Below are 21,071 nucleotides of genomic sequence, written 5' to 3'. Positions count from 1 at the left end.
GTGTTTTTTTGTACATATTTTCATATTTTTGATACTGAAACACCATTATTTTTGGTCAGACTTGTTTATTTGATTTTTTTTCAAGATAAGCACTATAGAACTACTGTTTATTTAACATGACATGTTTATCACATTGTCCATTAAATACATATTGGGCAGATTGTGGGAAACTATCTTCCACAGGCTGTTTAGGAGACCACCATAGATAGCTTTGTGGCTTTTAAAGGGTTTTAGTTTACAGGGTCATTACCTATGCGAGTACCCATGCTCCTTAATTGGACAGGCATGTGAAGAGTGTGAGGGTTGCCAAGTGTGTTAGCACACTTAGTGTAACTCTCCCTCTCCCCTTTCTAAGGACAATGGGGAAAAGTCCATCTTTTAACTAAATAGAAATAGTTTTCCTTTTTAAATCTTTTCCTTCCCTTTCTTTAATTGAATGGTAAATATACTTAAATAAAATTAAAAACAAATCAAATCAAATATGTTTATACTTTCATACTCACTTAATAACAGTTGATCCTATTTATTTTTTTATATTTTACATGATGCATTTGCCTACTTTCAGTTGCACCTCTTAAAAAATATGAATTTAGGGATAAAATCGGTAACAACAGTTACAACTATGTACTTTTGTATTACATTGTTTAATCATTAATCAAAATATATATAGAAGAAAAGTATTTAGTGTTGCATCTGCTAGTCAACTAGATCTCAGTACAGAAAAGTCTTTGTTATAACCATCAATGATCCAAAATGACTGTTTTTATCATAATAGAAACTAGTTTTAGGTTCCTTCAATTGACAGAGATTATAGGAAATTGGAAATATTGAATAAATCTTAAAATTCCATTTTGATAAAACTTAAGAAGGTTTTTCTATGTGAATGTGAAATTTGAATAAACAAGCATGTTCATCTACGGAAAAAGTATATTCACCGTGCAAAACATTGTGTGCTTTTGGTTATGGTAAAAAATTACTATCTTTTGTTTTGGTAAATATATGGTTTAATTGAAATTAAAAAAAATGAAATTCACTTCGCCCGTTGGCAAAAGTCAATGAAACCACATATTTACCTCATCAAAAGACAGTAACTGTATAAAATTCAATATGGGGTTTATTTCATGAGCTTTCAACAGCCAAATCACAAATTTTTAAAAACTTTTTTTTGTGGTAGGATTTCTAGGAAAATTAATTTACAAATAGGTATAATATGCTATTCTGAAGTTCTCACTCAATAAGTTCAGGGGAATTTCATTTCATTTTGTTGGGGCATATCTTGGTCATGTTAGAGCTGCATGACCATTAGTAGACCTGTCCAAGACAGGATGAAAATTAAAATTCTGCAACAGAAAATGCAGAAATAATTGTAATTGTACTTCTAAAAACAGATGTTAATGAATATTGACGATAACAAAAACATCCACAATTGATATATAAAAATTGCATTGTCTAAAAATAAATAGAAAAATAAAAAAAATTATCAGGGTTGAGTTCAATATTGAGCAGCTAAGTAGCGGCTACGTAGCTGTTCTCAATATCTATGTAGCAGCTAGTCTATAGCCACACGTTCAACCGTCAAAAACAATGTAGCAGCTACGATACTGAATGTGGCCCTTGATTCATCATACATAAATTGGTTCTGCACACCTCTGTAAATACTGAGGTATTTCATAAGACTCCTCCCATAATCTTTTGTTTACAGGGTGAGTGACAATTTCACACCTGGTGTCACATATAATCTATAATTAATTCTGATTATTTCTAGGAAAAGGTAAATAATCAGATTAAAGGTACAAAGGAGGAAAGCATCTTTGTTTGTTTTTAATATTAATTTTATGATTTTTATTTGGGAATTAAGATGTAATTACTTGGAAACAGATTTATCACATCAGGGTTGAATACACAATTTGACCTTTGTATGGCCTTTTCATATAAAAAATAATATTTCAGGCATAGTTCGAATAACTTAAACTGTATGACCACATCACTGCTTTAAATACTGTAAATTCAGAAATTATTGCAAAAATTGTGACAGCGCTATAATGACAATAATTTAAACTCTCATTTTGAAAATCTAGATACGAAAGAAACAGGATTTTTCTTAATATGGCAAAAATTGAAATTGCATTTTGTCTAGAATGATGAAATTTGCAATAATAAATGCATGTCATAATATTAGAATTTACAGTAGGCAGTTTCAAAAAAATTTGACAGATGGTTTTAGATTCAAATTAACCCTAAAATTGAATGAATTTCAAAGTTATTCTAGTTTTGAGTTCAACATAGTACAACACCTTTTATTTATTAATGAAATTTATCAATATTATATCATCTGCTCTTCAACAGGTACCTGGTTATGTGGAAGGTCTAGTTTATTTTAAGACTTTTTTGAATGCTGTAATACAGTAGAAGAAAAAATTGTTATTTTGTAAATAGAAGTAAAAATTATAGAACCAAGATCTACGTTGAAAATCAAAAGAATGATGGTTTTGGCTTTGTTTATTTTCTCTGCCGGCAAATGGCCTTAATTAAGAAATAATTGATTCAAGCTATACTTTATTGTAGTTTTAACATGGGTAGGTACTATATTGGTGATTAATTTTTGCTTGAGCGATAGTAAAATACCCATGTTAAAACTACAATAAAGTATAGCTTGCATCAACTATCTCAATTCTGATTAGGACAATTAAGTTAATCTATATGTCCAATGTTTATTAGTGTAGAGTGTTTGTGAAGGCTATTCCATGAACCTCCCTTTTTAGTTTGTGAACAAGCAAACAACTGGCAATGTGATTTTTTTAGAGGGAGGAGTACTACTTGTTTTGAACAGCCAGCATAAACAGTTGTCATATCTAGGTCAAATAGGTCAATTTCGAAATTGCAACATATTACATTACATTAATGCAGGTTTAAAAAGGCTTTTGCATTCAGAAGGTCACTGTATGAATTCATTTCTTGAAAACTGTGATCTGATTTACTCCTTTTAATATAACTTTCTAGGTTAATGTGCTCTAAGGATGGCTGATATCCTTTGGTGACAGTTTGACAGTCAGTTGCACCATTCTTTCTTTTTTAGCTCACCTGGCCCGAAGGGCCAAGTGAGCTTTTCTCATCACTTGGCGTCCGGCGTCCGTCGTCGTCGTCGTCGTCCGTCGTCCGTCGTCGTCCGTCGTCGTCCGTCGTCGTTAACTTTTACAAAAATCTTCTCCTCTGAAACTACTGGGCCAAATCAAACCAAACTTGGCCACAATCATCATTGGGGTATCTAGTTTAAAAAATGTGTGGCGTGACCCGGTCAACCAACCAAGATGGCCGCCACGGCTAAAAATAGAACATAGGGGTAAAATGCAGTTTTTGGCTTATAACTCAAAAACCAAAGCATAAAGAGCAAATCTGACAAGGGATAAAAATGTTTATCAGGTCAAGATCTATCTGCCCTGAAATTTTCAGATGAATCGGTCAATCGGTTGTTGGGTTGCTGCCCCTGAATTGGTAATTTTGAAGAAATTTTGCTGTTTTTGGTTATTATCTTGAATATTATTATAGATAGAGATAAACTGTAAACAGCAATAATGTTCAGCAAAGTAAGATCTACAAATAAGTCAGCATGACCAAAATGGTCAGTTGACCCGTTTAGGAGTTATTGCCCTTTATAGTCAATTTTTAACCATTTTTCGAAAATTAAAGTAATCTTTTACAAAAATCTTCTCCTCTGAAACTACTTGGCCAAATTAATCCAAACTTGGCCACAATCATCTTTGGGGTATCTAGTTTAAAAAATGTGTGGCGTGACCTGGTCAACCAACCAAGATGGCCGCCACCGCTAAAAATAGAACATAGGGGTAAAATGCAGTTTTTGGCTTATAACTCAAAAACCAAAGCATTTTGAGGAAATCTGACATGGGATAAAAATGTTTATCAGGTCAAGAACTATCTGCCCTGAAATTTTCAGATGAATCGGTCAATCGGTTGTTGGGTTGCTGCCCCTGAATTGGTAATTTTGAGGAAATTTTGCTGTTTTTGGTTATTATCTTGAATATTATTATAGATAGAGATAAATTGTAAACAGCAATAATGTTCAGCAAAGTAAGATCTACAAATAAGTCAGCATGACCAAAATGGTCAGTTGACCCCTTTAGGAGTTATTGCCCTTTATAGTCAATTTTTAACAATTTTCATTAATTTGGTAAATTTATGTAAATTTTTACCAAATATAGTTCTCTGTTACTAATGGGCAAAGTTCATGATAGATATAATTGTAAGAAGCAAAATCGTTCAGTAAAGTAAGAACTTCAAACACATCACCATCACCAAAATACAATTTTGTCATGAATCCATTTGTGTCCTTTGTTTAATATGCACATAGACCAAGGTGAGCGACACAGGCTCTTTAGAGCCTCTAGTTTTAAATTCTGGGCAAATAATATTAGTTACACAGTGTTCAATTGTCCTAATACGAGAATTTATCGGGTCAATAAAATTCATATCGGGTGAGGCGAAGCCAAACATGATATGAATTTTATTGACCCGATAAATTCCGTATTAGGACAATTGAACACTGTGTAACGAATTTATCCTGATTTTGTTATATTACATATTATTATATTTAAATTCAATTTAATGACAACAGCAACCAAATTTATTTTAGATATTTAATCTTAAACTGTGAAAAATTAAAATATTAGGACTATGAAGCAACTCATTTAAAAAAAAAAAATTAGGTCAATGGTAGAAGGGAGATAATCCCAAGTGACGTAATAAATAAGGGAGATAATTCCTATTGACGTAATAAAAAATTGTACTGAAATTTATTAGGACAATATCAGCCAATCAAATTGCGAGAAATTACTCTAAATCAGGATAATATAATTTATTTCTTTGATTTTACAGACACATGAAGAACTAGTAAAGACAGCAAGATCTGTAGCAGAGAATGGAAGAAAGATGATGAAATTTGCAGAAATCCTCTCTCAGCATTGTGTGGATAAAAGGTTTGTTTGCAGGAATCACAGTTTCAAAATTGATGAATATTTTCAAAATAGTCAGAATTTCATACATTGCATAAAATAGTTTGAAGTGCATAATGTTTTCTTTTCTCTTTATCCTTTATTTTAACCTCCTATTTCCTGAAAAAAATACTAAATAAAAAATATCTGCATAACTTTAAGTAAGCCTAAGCCAATTATTTGGTACACAAACACTAAATGAAAAGCTTTTGTCTATATTCAGTGTTCCTTCTATTTGTGAGTGTTGTCTAGTGTCAAGACAGGAAACCCTTCCTTCTTGCTGACATTTGCACAATATTCTATAGAAATAATTCAAAATGTACAATCTTTCATTGATTAATTGATTCTGTCACTGTGCTAACTGTGACAGACCATATAAAGGGTTATTTTTGCTGGTGTAAAATTTTCAGATTCAGGGGCAACAAAGTATACAAAAAAATTTTGCCAATTTTTTTTTTGCACATCTTTTTTCAGAATTAAATATTTTGGTTGATACTAAAATAATTGCAGTTAAATTTTAGTTTTACCCGTATTATGTCTTATTTATTGATTATATTTTTATACAGTTTATCAATAGAATACTGAAATCCCAAACTGCCATGATATAAAATTCCAATATGTAATCTGCAAACTTGGTGTTATAAATGAAGTTTAACTAATTCTTACCAGAGTCAACTGGTTATATCTAGTATATTGTAGATTTAAGATCAGAACCTATTTGTATAAAAATATAAAATAAATAATTTATTGCCACATGCAAATTTTACAAAACTCGTACACAATTAAAAATCAAAACTTGCAAACAGAGTTTGAATTTGGGCAGTGAGTCACTTACAGTTTAGAGTTATGTCCCTTAATAACTTGGAAAATTGAAATTTTTTGGTTCTGTGCTCTTACTTACATGCCTAAAGCAAATTTTATAAAACTTAAACACATTGCTTAGAATGGCAACACACAGACAGAATTTTAATTTTAGCAGCAAGTCATTTACTGTCAGAGAGTTAGACCCCTTTTTAAATTTGAAAATTGCAAAGTTTGAACAGGGACATTCATGTCATCAGCCACATTCTTCTTTTATTTGAATAAAGTCATTTGACTTATTGCGAACCTTATGATACTTTTTCACAGATTCACCTGATAGGTTCCTGTCCATTTTAACTTTTGGCAGTTCTTTTGTCCCATTGAACAAATACAATAGGTATTGTTCTGTGTGTAGTTTATTCAGGAAAAAGTATCATTGGCTTTCGCAATAATTTAATTGGAAAAACCATTAACTTTAAAATATACTCTTTTATTAATCTTTTTTAGGTTTGCCAGAGATTTGATATTTTATGCCAACCAGATACCAACAGTCAGTACACAGCTGAGTATAATATCCAATGTCCATCAAGGCTCATCAGGAGATGGAGATGTAAGTTAATTATTGGAAGGGTTTGTTGCTGGGACCTGAACAAGAGACAGGATTGCCAATTTTTAGCTTTCTTTCAGATGGTTTCTTGTAAAATAAAAGCATAATCAATTACCACATTAAAGATTAAAGTGAACAAGTGGGATGAAAGATACTAGCGGGACATTCAAACTTATAAATTGAAAATAAACATATAAAGCCATGGCATACAAACAATAGTATACAAAACACAACATGTAAAAATAAAATCTTAGCAACATGAACCCTACCAAAAACTCTGGGTGATTTCAGGTGTTCCCGAAGGGTAAGCTGAGGGGGTAGGATTTGTGATTTTAAATATTTTGAATTAAAGATAAGTATGAAAATGGACGTCAACATTTACAAATTTGAATAGATGTTTTGTTTACTTTATTTTACTGTTTATATTTTATATACATGTTCTAAGGGTGACTAATGGAGCTTGTTTTATAGTGTAAGAAGTGTAACCAGTTAAAGACTTTGTGGTAACATCTGGACTTAAATTTTTAGTTGTTAGCTTTAGAATAGCTGTCATTTTACAATACATTTCAATCATACGGCAGCAGACTTTTGCCCCAATTACTGATTTTCAGGGGTATCAATAATCATTTGCGCCAAATTTTGCTTTCAATATATATCAATTGCGCCAATATTCGGAACTCACAGTACTTTGTTTCCACCATGCCTTTTAGCTTTATAATTATTAGGAATTATTATGAACTGTTTTATGCATTTCATCCTTCAATGTTTGTATTTTTGGATAAGATATGTTTCAGAAAAGGAAACATTTACTGTTTAAACTGCTGGTTCCCAGTCCGAATATAGGAGTAGGGAAGTCATTTTTCTTTTAATTGGCGCAATTGTATGTTTTATTTTTGATGCAATTGATACCATTTAATTTTAAAACAGGTGGCGCAAACGTAGCATTTGAGGAAAAAGTTGTGGTGCAAAAGGATGCATTTTTGTTTGGGGCAAAGGGATCTCTCCCAATGATATTTCCATCAAAAGAAACTTGAAATATGTTAATAATTGAATTAAATGTTAGATGAAAAACTTATATGACATTTTATAGATTCCATCAAATGAGGAAGTGTTTGTTTGGTACAAAGACAAGGTAGAAATATGTGTGAAATATTACTTTGTGTAGAAGTGTTTATATTTACTTAAAAATAAGCTACAATTTGCTTTAAATATCAGTCTTATGTTGAAGAATCTTAGTAGCAAAGCCAGAAAGTTTTGAATGAATGTGTTTGTCATTTATTAGATGTGAGTTTTGTCATGGAGATTAGAATTGCCATGCTAGATTATCACTATCAATTTGATCACATTTTAGATTTGCTGTATCACTGTTTGCAGTGCTTTTTTGCACCTATTTAGTATTTACTGCATATAAACTGTATATAGATATAGGAAGATGTGATGTGAGTGCCAATGGGACAACTCTCCATCCAAATAACAATTTATAAAAGTAAACCTTTATAGGTCAATGTCCGGCCTTCAACACGGAGCCTTGTATACATCTTTTATAAATTACACACAGATACCAAGTTTTTTCTGTAAAAATGCACTTTTGAAAACTGTTTTTTCAGAAATTATTATGTGCGTTTATTTTTTTATTGTGAATTGACTCAAACAGGACTTTAATTATTGCAATGTCAACGAAAGCTGCAACTACATGATGCAATAAAAATTTGAAATAAGAGTTAATTTTTTTGCATTACCTAGCTTTGCAACTTTTGTCAAAATAGAAGACTACAATAATATCTGATTTTTTGGTAAGGTTTCATGGTAGAAATGCAAGTGCATTAGTTTTCTCGCATCTTTCATGCAATAAGAATGCCATTGAGTAATTTTCCATGAATTGAATTATAACCTTTTATATAGATATAAGTTATTATAAGAAGATGTGGTATGAGTGCCAGTTAGACAACTCTCCATCCGAGTCACAATTTATAAAAGTAAACCATTATAGGTCAAAATACGGTCGTCAACACGAAGCCTTGGCTCACACCAAACAGCAAGCTATAAAGGTCCCCAAAAATGACTAGTTTAAAACCATTAAAACGTGAAAAACAACGATCTAGTCTATATAAACAACTATGAAACGAGAAACTTTTATGAACCACATCAACAAACAACAACTACTGAACATCATATGCCTGTTTCCAGGATGTATTATGGTAAACCATTGTCTGTCTGTTCTTCAGTTTAAAAGGCTTTAGCCAATTTGTGTTCACTTTGTTTATATCTATTGATGTCAGCTCCCTTTAATTTATATAAATTTTAGATATTATGATTCCGGATTATGGCATTTTATTCATAAAAAAAGGGGAATCTTCTAGTTTTCAGGTTATAACTCAAAACTTCTTTAAGCAGTTTCATGAAACTGTTGAATTGTTTATATATCTATTAATGAACAGGAGTAAAACTGTAATGTTTTGGATAAGTTAGAATTTCCTATGTCTTAAAACCCAAATGTTTTATTTCATTTTAGGTGACTAAAATTTTGACGGAGAATGCAGAAAACTTGATGAAGATTGTTCTACAGACCATGAAAGCAGCTGAGGCAGTATGTGTAAAAGTATGTATGATGTAAACAGTTCTATTGTCCTGCCATGACATCTAATATATAGTTGAATAAGCATTGGTATTACTTGATTAATTTCACTTGAATGGGCGGGGTTTAAGAAGTTAGCTCATTTAAGACCAGTCCATCTATAGACAGGATTTTTTGGAAAAACTCACCAATGAAGTGTCCAGTTATTTGTCCCATATCAAACACTCAGTTCTTTTGTATATGCGTTTGGTGACACTGATACGTGATTAGAATTCAATAATAATTATAAAGGCAATCATCCTTATCACACACATCTTCAAATAGACTGTCCTTATGCAAATTAAAACACTAGCTTCCCAATCAGTTGAAATAACATTTGTAATACATATAATTTCCATGGAGATTATTTGACCCTACCCCTCAGTCATGGTTAATTAAAATGCTAAAGTTTGTGATTAGGTCAGTTTATTAAGGAAAACCACTATAAATGGTAAGCCAATGATATTTAGTATGCAGTTGTATAAGCATTGGCACATATAATTTTTGTGGAGATTTTTTTACCCTCAAACAAGAAAACAAATTGTATAATCATTGATTTGACTATTATACCCTTGATATAAGGAGATTTAAGCTGTAAAAGTGTTAAAACTTGTGTTACAACTGCACTTTTGTAATGTTAATGTGTATTGTGTTTATTGAATAAAACATAAATGTTCGTGCATATGGAAAAATCAATAAGTACAGTCTGCTCATTAAAGGCATATACACTGTGACGTCATGAAATTTATTAAAGGATTATCATATAAAAACTTTTATTATATACTTAGAAGTGAATACCAATAAATTATATGTGTAATTAAATCAACGGCAATTATGCTGTATCAACTATCAACAATGATACATGTATCTCTATCAGTCACGGTTTTATCACATCTTAAATCTGTATGACGTCACGTCATCAATGTCAATTCCTGTTGCAAAGGCTTTATTAAACCCCTAATCTGTATGACGTCCTGTCGCCTAAAAACATCTCTGTGGTATTTAATAAAGTGTATATGATATGGCTTTTTCAATATCACATACACATGAACCGTAGACAATAATATAATCCAAAGATGAGAGCTCTTGGGATTATATATTTTATCAATTTCATGGAAACAGTTGAACCACAAATAAGGATATTCACTGAACAACAATTTTTTTCATTATGCAGACTTTGGCAATACCTGGAATCCAATATCCTGTAAAATACATTATCCTCAATTTCATGAAAATTGGTGCTTATGAAAATAAATGAATCCACAGTAACTTTATACTAAACCTTTTACTTTAGGGTTTAAAGGCTCCTGAAGATTCCAGTAACAGTGATGCCACCAGTGCCATTGTCCTAGCCACTCAGTGGCAGAGACGACTGATTCGACAGAGACAGAGAGAGATTGTGGATGCTGACAGAGATGATCTTGGCTTACGTAGAATAGAGGAGCACAGGCCACCAAAGTTAACACAAATATTTAAAACGGAATAACTCAATTTTACTCTTTATATGACTTTTTTTTATTTCAAAAGACAGAAATATACAATTTTTATAGAAGATGTCATGCATTTGGTGTTGCCATTAATAATATTGGTGGAAGATTTCAGTGAAAACGATATTTGTTTTTTTAAATCTAGATTGTTTTAGAAATTTGGTAACTTTTGTGGAGATTTATTTATGAATGTTTTGTAAGTTACCTGCCAAAAATTTCTATAGGAAGCTTATATTTACATAATTTTTCTGTTAGTCATACTTTTATTATGTATCACATATATTCTCCATATATTTATAGAGAACCAAATGAATATTTAAAATTTTGTCAGTTCTATTGTCCCTTTTAATAAATACAATAGCTATTGTTCTTTGTGTAGTTTATTCACTAGGACCTTTTAATTATTTCTAATAGAAATCTATCACTCATTAATTACTTTACAGGTCAGAGTAAAATAATATCTTTGTAATAGATGAAAATACAGGTTTTAACTAAAACAAAATGCTTGTGATGTTCTATATATTCAATATCATTAAAATGTTTTCAATCTGATCAATATAATTATTTAAATTTAAATAGGAGATGAATCTGTGGAAAAGTTTTCTTTGCTTTGCAATAATACATTTGTAAGGACAATAGAATATAATTCAAATTGGATTATCTCCCATGTACTAGAAAATTCAACTGAAAAAATAACTAACATGCATATATTTGTACTGTAATTAGAACACTTTCCAGTGACAAATTCAGAAGGTTTGAAGAGGGTGTATGTCCCCCTTTAATTGTTTTGTTTTCACCATGAAACTATTGAAGGGCTTAATAAACTTCAGCCTTTCCCAGTTTTAAATACAAGTAAGCCATTGACCTACTATTGTATATGCATAATGTGTACTCTTTTAATACATGTACATGAAATGGAAAAAAGATTAAAGGATGATTTTTCAGTAATATTCTTTTTTATCAGGGCTTATGATACCTTCTGAATTTCTACTTATAAAAACTAGGCCAAAATAATATTATATGAATGGGTAGCTTTAACATGAATAGTTCATTTAATATTAGGCATTTCCCCCAAGTCATACTTATCAACTGTTTTAAGGTTATTTTATTTTCAAATGCAACTGCAGGTTGGGAGTTTTTTGCGTTTAAAATATTTGCACTGTTGTTTTATGGTCTTCAGTCACTGATGTTAGTACAATGTACATTGGTTTATTTAGTTTATATTGTTATTTTTTTACAAGTACTTTTTCTACCATTTTATCTGTAATATTAATGAATATATGTCAAATAATATTTCCCAATTGTTTTTATTTATTTTATTTATAGTCTGCTTGTGTTGTGAACATTTTTATACATGAACAAAACATTTACAATATTGCATTATGTATTTTATAATTTTATTTAACCTTAAATAGTTGTGCAATAATATTTTGTGTATTTAAACATGTGGTGGACATTTTAACAAAAAAATCAAACTTTTTTGTGCCACATTTTCAGAACTTGGAGCTCAGTATTTTCCTTAAACTTTTTTAATGTTTTGTAGAAATGCTCGAAAGCATATACCTAAAGATTTGATTTTTAGAATTGAAATACTGGTAGTCACTATTTGTTTAAATTCAAACTGATTACTGGTATGCATTTGATATTTCTGAGAAAGATTACCAAATAGTATGAGCAGTACTACACTGAGTAAAAATAAAAACAAACAGTAATCAAAGTTAAAAAATATATGACAGAATATGTCTCATATGAAGAGAAGTGTAATAGACCATATTAATATTTATAGTTGAACTGGTATATAATGTGGATTCATTAATTTTCTTGGATACCAATTTCGTAGAATGATGAAAAATTGTATTTTCATAGATATTTTAGTTTTTGGTTTGCTAAATTCTTTAAACATGGGTAATAAGCCTAAAGAAAATTGTGACTGTTAAAAGTTTAAATTTGTGGTTCATCAATAACCTGTTAATCCACGATGAGTAATTTTTCATCATCAACAATAATGAATCCACAGTTATATGGTGGAATATTTAGAAACCTTACCGACTTTATTACTAATCATTATTCATATCATATTTCTATTTATTTAGGTGCTAATCCAGTTGATTTATAGTTGATATATAACTATTTTTATTATTTACAAGAAACTTGTTGCATTTAACTTTATTTCTTATATATACATGAACTTTATTATTACAAGATTTTCACAAGTAAAAATTAGTTTGAGTTATTTAATATGAACAGAGTGGATTGTTTGCGTAATGTCCAGTGGGAAATTTTCATGCATGTTCAGGTCATAATGTCCAGTGGGAATTATTCATGCATGTTTAGGACAAGAGTAATGTAAGCAATAAACACCAATGGTAGGTCCTGCTTCAGACGCCATCCTGAATGCACATAGCGGGGAATTTGCAGTCGCAGATCTAGAAATTTTCATAAGTGGGGGCCCACTGACTGACCTAAGAGGGTGGCCACTCCAGTCACGCTTCAGTGATTCCCTATATAAGCAACCAAATTTTTTCCCTAAATCTAAATCGGCCTCTGATTTGGACTGCAACTATAAAGATGTATTGGTTACACCTTGCAACAGGTTTCCTGCAGACTTTCCAAAGATATTGTTAACGTGCAGAGAGTGTATCACTCTGTCTTTACAAAGCACTAGATTTGCCCCTCATTTTGACTGGACATGGCTGCATACCTATACATCCTCACAGCCATTGGAACCCCCATTCTGGCAAGGGTTTGACTGCCAGAAGATCAAAGTGACCATACATCGAAGTCTCCTTCAGGGGCGGATCCAGCCATTTTTAATAGGGGGGGGGGGGGGGGGGGGGGGGTCCAACTACATGTCCCCATTCAAATGGTTGTTGTCTCTTTGATACATTCCCCATTTCCATTCTCAATTTTATTGATCATTCAAAAAAAAGAGGGGGTACTGGTTTTAAGAAAGTTTTATTTTATCAAAATCTGCAGAAATTGCCTTATTGTCTTCCTGTACACTAATTCACTGACAGCTTTTCTGTTATGGCAAAGTTTTATTACCAAATAGAAACACATGGAAAATATACCACAGTTGTCAAATTAATTAACGAGTGATAGATTTCTCCTAGAAGAAATTTAAAGGTCCCAGTGAATAAACTACACAGAGAACAATAGCTATTGTATTTATTAGATGGGATAATAGAACTGTCAAAAGTTTAAATCGACAGGTAATTTGCAGGTGAATCTGTTGAAACTATCATTGGGTTCGAAATAACAGTATGCTGATGCTGAAAGTTGATCAGCATTTATAAAAAGTTTTGCAGGTTTTTTCTGCAACTTTATAGCCGGTACTCTTTCATTTGACATTAAAACTCATTTTTAGCATATATTTCAAAAGGTAGAAAGACATAGATGTTTTAAATATTGTATGCAGATACCTTTTGATACAAAGTGTCTGTCTGTCAAATGTCCAATGACTGTGACCTCATTTTCTTTGTTCAGTAACTGTTTGATTTCTTTCGTCACTTATTGTAATAAGATAACCATATTTGGTATATAGGTTTGCAACCTGTACAAGTTCTTTAAATAGGGTTAACCTGACCTCTACCTCAACATCATTTCATGATTCAGTAATCAAGGGTTAAAGTTTTGCAAGTATGTCTGTTTCTCAAATACTATACAGGTCAACTTTATTTTGTGTATGGAATGGTTGTTAGGTGTACATGTCTGTCTGGTAGTTATCACCTTCCCTAGATCTCATTTTCATGGTTCATTGGTCAATGTTAAGTTTTTGTGTTTTTGATCTGTTTTTCACATCCTATAAGCAACAAGACAACAATATTTGGTGTATAGAATGATTGTATTAGGTTAACACATATTTCCTGTTATCATCTGAATTTGACCTCATTTTCATGATTCATTGGTCAATGTTAAGTTTTATTGTTTTGATCTGTTCTTCAAGTACATGTACTATAAGCAATAGATCAACTATATTTGGTATATGGAATATTTTAATGGGCAGCTTAAGGATGTTCGCTGCTCAGTTTCAGAATAAATAATTTTTCATAAAACTAGTATGTATTGATAGGGAATAAATTGAGGAATCAAAAAAGCAGAAAAGATATAGGGGTCCATGTGCTTGTTTTCGAGATATACGCCATTTGAATTTTGGCAGGAAAATGTTCTCTCTTGATTTTTCATTGCTTTATCTTTAACCAGTTAGCGTTCTCAAATACTATTAATAAATAAATAAAATGTTATAAGTCATTTACAAATGACTTATTATTATACCGGTACATGTAAAAGATTTATAAAAAGAAAAATGGGGCTCATGGGGAAAAATTTTTAAGGCATTCAAATGGATAAAACCAGAGGTTTCCGAAAATCTGACAAAAAATCCAAAACATGACAAGCAGACATCCTTAACTGCCTAAAAATGTGCTTTAATGTTCAATTTGTACCTCATTTACAGCAAAACTGTCTCAGTTTTAATTATTCTCCTACCTGTCAATTCCAAAAGAACTTATTTGGTATGAGCTAAAGCTTGGTGTGAAAGGATATACAGTGGATCAAAATCTCAATGAAAAATAGATCCCGACTAGGAAGCACTTAATTAGGCTCCTCTCATCTCTCTTCTTTTGAAGGAAGATTGTCATCTACTCTCTAAAATCGACCAGGACCATTGTTATTGGCTTGTGATAGTGAGTTAATAATAAGACAATCAACTTTAGAGTTACTGTGAACTACCATTGTTTCGACAGACAGCAAACCGTTCAGTACTTCTCCAATTTAAAATCTGTTGTTAAATAAGGAAACACTTGAGTCATACTAAAATGTTTATTTGTATATTACACTCCAGCAACTCTCATCTAATGTAACAAGATGACATAATAACAATGAAATTAAGTGAAATGTAGAACAATTTCTACATTAAAGCTGATAATGATATTCATCTTCATTTATAACTCTGTACCCTTGAAAAATAATAATATAAAATAAGTCAGAATGTGTACAGAGCTACCTCATTTTAAAAATCTTATTCTTTTTCAACAGAGACAGCTATAAGAAATTAAAAATCATGGTACATAGTACAATGACTTTCTTTTCAAACTATTGCAGTCACCGATTAGTGATTCTATAAAGATGATATAGTAAGGAACTGACAAGAAAATAGATGGAAACAATTGCAATTGAAATCAAATGTTTTAACTTCACCATTATCTTATCAACAAGAAAAGGACAATTCTGTCTGATAAAATATCATTTCTTCTACAAAATCTGTAAAGACTAACAATATTGTAAATCTGGATAATTTCAAGGTTTTCATTTAAGATTTCAATGCCTAAAATATGCATGATTGTGTTTAATCTGAGCATTAAAGATCACTACTCACTTCATATCAACATTATTGCATTCTGCAAACCATTTGCATGGTTTGTATGTTTGCACTTATTTAACATGATAGGAAATTAAATATAAGTAACCAAAGAATAATTACTACTGAAATTATGAATGCAAGTTTTTATTATTGCAATCTGATAATGCTGCAATTTTTGAATTCTTAAAAACATGAAAATAATTTTTGAGTTTTTCTCTTATCTAGTAGGTCTTCTGATGACCAAATAAGACTTTCAGAGCTGCTGACTTTGTGTAAAAATAAATACACCCCTATAGAATTGATAGAAATAGTGAGAAAACAAATCCTAATTTGATGAATGAATGAATGAATGAAAATATATAATACTTTGTGTGTGAACCAGTCACCCTGTTAGTTAAAATACTCAATGAAATGGAAAGAATTCTCAAATTCATACAATAATAATCTGCCATTTAAACTCGTTCAACATGCTAAATGATTTCTATCGTTTCATCATTTGGTAAAATGTTTTAATATACATTATTTTAGTAGAAAGAGTTTGAATTCAATATGTAGGAAAATGTATACAAAAAAGTTACAACAACATATCACCACAGAAAACAGTCGTAATCTATGTGTAAGTAATTGTTAGTTTTAAATTGAAACTTCAAAAAACGTTAATTTGATGTTAATTTGATATTTTAAGAAATTATTAGTTCATATTCAGAATATTTTATAGGACACATTTTTATACAATTTTGATCTAAATGAAAAATGATGAAAAGGGGAAATAGCTCAATAAATAATTTCATATATACCGACATCTTGCATTGTTAGATAACAAGTTTTAAAGAGTTATAAAAACAATTGCACTAAACCATTATATACATATAAATATAATATCTCTTCAAATATATTTAACAACCATTATGACATAAGAAAACTGGTCTATATTTTGAATGTTATGATTAATGAAAGCTAATATCATCAAAATTTATTGATAGATGTATAAGTACTGATGAAATGGACCTTCTTTTTCAAATATTAAAGCTTTTTATATTGAAAACAACACCAAATAAAACAGTACAAAATTACATTTTAAAAATAGATTTTTTTTTCTGAAAGGCTCTAACATTATGTTTTATTTTTCAATTTAAAACCTTACAAATTCTGATTTTGTTTTTCAGATCCAATTGATGACTCAAGTGAATTTGAATTTAAGAACATTACTATTTTTGCATTCTTCAATTATGTTATTGTGGCCAATTTTTGTAAAGACAAAAAGTTATGGGATTTCTGAAAATGCTTAATCTTATGGTAAATGAATTGAGAATGTGTTTTTGAATTAATGAGATGCTTTATTGGATTAAGAAAAACATTGCAAAAATTTCTGAATTTAGTATTCAAATAAAACATGTATAAAATTGAATCCATGATAATGTTAATGAATGTTACCACAGACCAGTATATATATAAAAGAAATTTAATTTCTTTTTCAATACAACTATATCTACTTTTAAAATGCATTATTCTCAATCATATCTATGTACACAACAGCACTTGTCAAAGATAAAACAATAAATGAGCACCATTCAAAGGGGGATAACTCAAAAACAAATACATTACAAGAAATAAAAAGAATGTATAAAAAGTCCTGAGATTGAAAAGGGGAAATTGGTGAAAACAAAATATTGATGACTAAAAATAGACTGGAGAAAACAAATACAGAAAGAAATGAGGGTTATAAACAAAAAGATTATTTTTCATTAAGTTTGATCAAATTGAATTAGTGTGATAATTTTCTGATATTCTTAAAATGGTAAACTACTGAATCTGAATGAAGAGAATTTTATTTCAAATATCATAACAAAGTAATGCATATTGAAGTAGAAATGAGACCTTTAAATTTGATCTAAATGCCACATTTTTATGTAATACTGCCAGCAATATTACAATTTTACTACATTTATCTACTTTGGCTTTCCAATAAGTAGCACCTCTAAATTTATCATTTTTTCTACTTCACAATGTATACTAAATAGATTTCCACATAGTTAACTCAGATATTTTTGGCTAGCACTTTTCTGACAATTTTTAACTTGTATAAGCTTTGGAAAAAAATATGCCAAAAATAAATAATTTAATGACCTTAGTAAATATCTTAGGTTACAAATAATTCTTAAATTAAATTACAATCACAGATAGGAGGAAAGGAAGTTAACACTACCTACTAAACCAAACATAATGGTTCTATCCTTATAAAGAATCAAATATAATGCTTATAACAGTGTTTCATGTTTTATATATTTTGATGACGTCTAATATTGTCTGTCGACAGATAGGACATAAAGCTCCTTTTTCCTTTACATGAATGGCACATTCGAAACACATACACACGTGTCCACATTTATATAACACAGAATTAACTTCCCTTTCATAACATACTGTACATTCACTTATATCATTTTCAGGGATCATATTTTCTGTCGGTGATGTTGGTGTCGAAATGGAATGGGATTTATGGGTTTTAGGTGGAACAGGAGGAGACGATTTGGACGAAACATAAACCCCAGACGGCACGCTGATACTCCGTACCATGGATGCTGCATGCTGTTCCTGCAGTTGCCTTTGTTGTAGCGTGCTAGCATGAGAATTAGCGATGTTTTGGTTGGTAGGTTGAACTGGTCTCTCTGGACGGGGTAGAGCTACACTAAGTGGTGATCCCTGGGTTAGGTAGGAGGTTGAACGTGGTCGAGGTGGCACTGGTGGCTGATGAGGTGCTACACCTGCAAAAACATACAAAATATAAGTCAAACTGAAAGTTCATTTTGGTGTCAAGATTAAATTGTATTCACATTTCTTAGCAATATATATAGTATATACATCACACTGATGTTCATTGTTTGTTGGTTGTGAATGTTGTTCATAAGTGTTTCTCGTTTCTCGTTTTTCATATAGATTAGACCTTTGGTTTTCTTGTTTGAATGATTTAACACGAAGTCATTTTAGGGCCCTATACAGCTTGCTGTTAGATGTGAGTCAAGGCTCTGTGTGGAAGGTTGTGCTTTCACCTATAATTGATTACTTTTTACACAAATTGTAACTTGGATGGTGCGTTGTCTCATTGGCACCATAACCAGATTTTCTAATATATATTAACTTTAAAATATTAGTTTATTCATTAACATAGCTACCTGTTTTTATTCAAAATAACATTAACATGAATATATTAGTAATACCCCTAATAAATCTCTTCTACTTGTAAGGACCTGAATTCCAAACACGATATAAACTCTTCAAGAACCCTAGATTGGGATTGGTGCCCTGTAGAAGTGACCGATCAGCAATCATCTCAGTTTTAATTGAGATAGGAAAACTCTGAGCTTATTCCGAATGATCTGATTGAAGATATTTAATTGACTATGCATGCATTCAGGTGTTATTGAAGTACATTTGTAATCGTAGATTTGCAGAATATAATGACTGAAATATTCAGGTTAAAATAACGTATGTATTTTGAGAATTATGTCGTTAGTAGCAAAGTTTCCCTTTCAATCGGTAAACATTACTTCCAGCATATAAACTTACCTAAACATCTCATTTTTTGTATGTTTCCATATATGTCAAAAAATATCCATAATGGTAATGTTCTATCTACATGCATTAGAGTGGCTACTTTACTGTTGTTTCTGGAATATCGCACTTCTCCTGAAAACACAAAAAAATAATTGAAATTATGACCATAATTATTTTCATGACAGAAACAACTTCATACAAATTTTCTCGCAAATCACTTGAACTGTTTATCTTGTATGTAATTTTTGGTAAGTGAGTCATGTTCTATATACTTAAACAGGGCACCAATAAAGTTCCAAAAGGAGACTTTTACACCTAATAAGATGGGTTACTACATAGAAAGGAATGAATTTAGTCTTTCACTACCTTGATGTATCTGTATCTGTATACATGTAGTACTTTTGAGTAACAATGGAAACATAGTTTGTTTCATTGTTAAAGGCTGTAAATGGTGACCTATGATTACTTTTATCTTCGTCACTTAAACTCATCAATCATACCACACCTCCTTATTTTTACAATGTACTGTGGCAGATATATGTTGGACACTAGAAGTCCTAGGTGTGATTCAATCTTAATGTCAATGAACCCAATGTCTTAAGTAATAATGTTTAATGTATGTATTCAATGTATTGTGAGCTCCTGAACATCAAACTATTCTTCTTTATTTACACATTCTGTCAAAAAGTGTTATTTTCATATATATATATATAACATCTTCATGCCTTATATATCATGTACTGTAGTACGCCGCTAGATTAAAACTGACGTGGAAAGGTAACATATGGCCACCGAAAGCTCTTTTTTTGAGAGCCCAGGTGGTCGTGTGGTCTAGCGGGACGGCTGCAGTGCAGGCGATTTGGTGTCACGATATCACAGTAGCATGGGTTCGAATCCCGGCGAGGGAAGAACCAAAAATTTGCGAAAGCAAATTTACAGATCTAACATTGTTGGGTTGATGTTTAGACGAGTTGTATATATATATATATATACATATATATAAACGAGTCTAAATTGAAAACTACATTCAAACCTATGATTGCGTTGGATAAAAACCGCAATTTTTATAGGTGTGCATGTTAAACAAATTTTGTTGTAGAAGGGTCTAAAACAGCACAAACAACATTTCCCAAAAGACCCAAAAAGTGAAAAAGTATATTTAAACAAAACGCATTTGACTAACAGGTAGAGCAACTGATGTTCTTTAACCCTGCTGACTGCCATTGTTGATTGCCAAATAAAATTGATCACAAGATGTAACAAAATGGATCTTAATTAATGCTAAACAGAAAAACTTTTTAAACTTGTGGCCGCGATGTTATGCCACAATCCTACGGTGTCAATATATTTTAGTACACCAGATCCGGATTTCGACAATAAATGTCTCTTCAGTGATGTTAGGGATCGAAACGGTATTTGGAAGGCCATATAAAGAGTATCCTCATTTTTAGAAAAAGTACCCTCATTTTTAGATAAACTCTTGAATTTAAAGAGTCAATAAAGGATGAACGGATCATATAAACCGGAGGGAAAATAACTTGTCTAAACACCAACCCAACAATGTTAGATCCAGGCCCGTAGCCAGGAATTTCCAAAGGGGGGTTCGTTTGACTCACAAACTCGACTTTATCAGAACATC

The 21,071-nt window shown here is 31.1% G+C and overlaps 2 protein-coding genes across 3 annotated transcripts in view; one reads left to right on the top strand and one right to left on the bottom strand.

Annotated features, from left to right (window-relative positions):
* The window catches only part of LOC134716878 (uncharacterized), a 45,126-nt gene extending 32,413 nt beyond the window's left edge, over positions 1-12,713 (top strand). Inside the window, exons 27-31 of the mRNA XM_063579893.1 lie at positions 4,891-4,991; positions 6,315-6,417; positions 7,505-7,546; positions 8,927-9,013; positions 10,323-12,713. Of these exons, the coding sequence (XP_063435963.1) occupies positions 4,891-4,991; positions 6,315-6,417; positions 7,505-7,546; positions 8,927-9,013; positions 10,323-10,514 (525 nt within the window). The 3' untranslated portion in view covers positions 10,515-12,713. The remainder of the gene's footprint in view (positions 1-4,890; positions 4,992-6,314; positions 6,418-7,504; positions 7,547-8,926; positions 9,014-10,322) is intronic.
* Positions 12,714-15,322: 2,609 nt separating this feature from the next.
* LOC134716229 (protein neuralized-like) overlaps positions 15,323-21,071 on the bottom strand; it is a 33,276-nt gene continuing 27,527 nt past the window's right edge. For both annotated transcript variants that reach the window (XM_063579095.1, XM_063579092.1), the window contains exons 4-5: positions 19,445-19,564; positions 15,323-18,642 (exon numbers count right to left, since the gene is read on the bottom strand). In XM_063579095.1, the coding sequence (XP_063435165.1) occupies positions 18,149-18,642; positions 19,445-19,564 (614 nt within the window). In that variant the 3' untranslated portion in view covers positions 15,323-18,148. The remainder of the gene's footprint in view (positions 18,643-19,444; positions 19,565-21,071) is intronic.

The sequence above is a fragment of the Mytilus trossulus genome, chromosome 4 (assembly GCF_036588685.1).
Source record: "Mytilus trossulus isolate FHL-02 chromosome 4, PNRI_Mtr1.1.1.hap1, whole genome shotgun sequence".
NCBI lineage: Eukaryota > Metazoa > Mollusca > Bivalvia > Mytilida > Mytilidae > Mytilus > Mytilus trossulus.
This window is presented reverse-complemented; position numbering and strand designations above follow the sequence as displayed.